General features: G+C 35.0%; 1 protein-coding gene across 1 annotated transcript in view; it reads left to right on the top strand.

The window, feature by feature from the left end:
- PREP (prolyl endopeptidase) overlaps positions 1–2,177 on the top strand; it is a gene marked incomplete at its 5' end in the record, with an annotated part of 116,070 nt that overhangs the window by 34,011 nt on the left and 79,882 nt on the right. Inside the window, one exon of the mRNA XM_008589129.1 lies at positions 1,438–1,543. Within this exon, the coding sequence (XP_008587351.1) occupies positions 1,438–1,543 (106 nt within the window). The remainder of the gene's footprint in view (positions 1–1,437; positions 1,544–2,177) is intronic.

The following is a 2,177-nucleotide window of genomic DNA, read 5'->3' as shown; positions in this document are numbered from 1 at the left end:
GTGTGTGTGTGTGTGTGTGTGTGTGTGTGTGTGTGTGTGTGTGTGTGTGTTTAGAGAGAGAAGGGAGAGGATTTTAAGGAAATGGCTTAATGGAGGTGTGGCATGTCCTAAATCTGCAGGGTAGGCTAGCAGGCTGAAGACTCAGGGAAGAATTGCACTTGAATCAAGGCAGACTGCTGGCACAATTCCTTCTTTCTCTGGGGTAGTCAGTCTTTGTTTTATTAAGGCCATCAACTGATTGGATGAGGCCCACCCACATTATAGAGGGTAATCTGCTTTATTCCAAGTCTACTCATTTAACTGTAATCTCATCTAAAAAAACACTTTCACAGAAACACATAGTATAATGTTTAACCAAATAACTGGGCACTTGGCCTAGCCAGGTTTGAAATATAAAATTAACCATCATAATAAAGATGTAGACAAACGGGAACTCTCAAACACTGCTACTGGGTACGAGTGTAAGTTGGTACAACCACTTTGGAGAATAATTTGGTAACATCTGATAAAGATGAGTATGTGCATCAATGAGCAATTTTACTTCTAATTATGTACTCTGGGAAGCACTTTAGGGCACAAGTAAACATGTTCAAGAATTTTTCTGAAGAACTGGTAATAGGAAGAAAATGTATGGAAACAATCTTAAATATTTATTCATAGGAATACTGATCAATTAATTGTATATTCCTAGGTTGTAATACCATACAGCAGTTAAAATGAGTTAGGTAGATCTACAAATATTAACATGGATTAGTTGTAAGAATTATATTGAATAAATAAAATTAGTTGCAAAAAATATATATTAAACCACATATTAATTTTGACAATTCAGTAATATCTCACTTGTTGCATTAGATTTTTATCAAGATGTTTTTGCTAGCCACGATTCTGCTGTTTCATTTTTTTTTTTTAAATCCCCAGAAGCACATCTCTGAGATCTTGTGGTAGAGGTAACTAAAGACATGTTTAAGGAGTTGTTCAGTAGATGTGACTAAATGTGAACCACAGTGAACTTCTTGCATCCACACCCATTTTTCTAATTCTTGCTCATTTAGAACAACTTTTAAAATATATACCAACCTATGAAGAAACTTTAAAGTCAAAAATGTTAATATTCAAAACATGTTACACATGTTTTCAGCTAAGGAAGAGACTAGAAATTTTAAAATCACATTGAAGTCATTATGACATTCAGTGGTATCTATTGGTATTTTCTATTTAAATAATTCACAATGTTTCGTTAAACTGTAAGAGTGAAATGAGTTAAAATTGATCTTCATCTTTTTTTCTGATAACTTTCTTATCTGTTCACAAGTTTGGGGTAATGATACTGCATTTGAAGTTAACCTTAATGTTTTACTTAATATTTAACATTAAGTATTCTCACCAAAAATATATCCTTATCAGCCACCTGCATTGTTTTTGTTTCCTTTGTAGTTATCTGATGATGGTCGCTATGTCTTGTTATCAATAAGGGAGGGATGTGACCCAGTAAACCGACTCTGGTACTGTGACCTACAGCAGGAATCCAATGGCATCACTGGTAAGATTTTTCAGACCGGATCATTATTCCAGGAAGTGCCATTAGAAAGCAATTATTTTGATCTTCTAATTGATTTCCCAAGCAACTTTCTCTCATTCTACAACATCATCTCAGTTCATATGATTTTTTTCTTTCAGTACTATTCCATAAAATAAGGAAAAATTGAAGCTAACTGTTGTCTTCAGCATTTTCTGAGGTTGGGATTAACCCTATTTTCTGTATGTGTGTGTCAAAATATCCTGTGAATATTACAGATGAAGAGTGTTAAGGGGTACACTTTTGGTACGTATAGTGTTATAACTACCCAGATGTCATGTTGCCAGCTGTCATAGGCAAGGGTTTTGAGACCACTGAGAATTTACCAGATTAACAGGTAATCCTACAGCAGCTCCTCAGTATTGAGCCACAGGCACAACAGCTTATTTTGTTTCCCAAAGCCTTCTATGTCGTGATATAACCATAGAACCAGCCAGATGCAATTTCTGGAGAGGGCTCATTTTAAATGTTGTTCTTTTCCAAATCTCTATCATACCAGCACTATCATCCAGCATTAAAGCTTTTCAACTACACAGTTTACTATGCTGAAAATTCCCAGACTCAGAAACTCTATCAGAGATATGCTGGCACCCAGATA

The sequence above is a fragment of the Galeopterus variegatus genome, unplaced genomic scaffold (assembly GCF_000696425.1).
Source record: "Galeopterus variegatus unplaced genomic scaffold, G_variegatus-3.0.2 Scaffold5223, whole genome shotgun sequence".
Classification (NCBI taxonomy): Eukaryota; Metazoa; Chordata; class Mammalia; order Dermoptera; family Cynocephalidae; genus Galeopterus; species Galeopterus variegatus.
The sequence above is the reverse complement of the archived record's forward strand: the minus strand, read 5'-3'. Positions and strand labels throughout refer to the sequence as shown.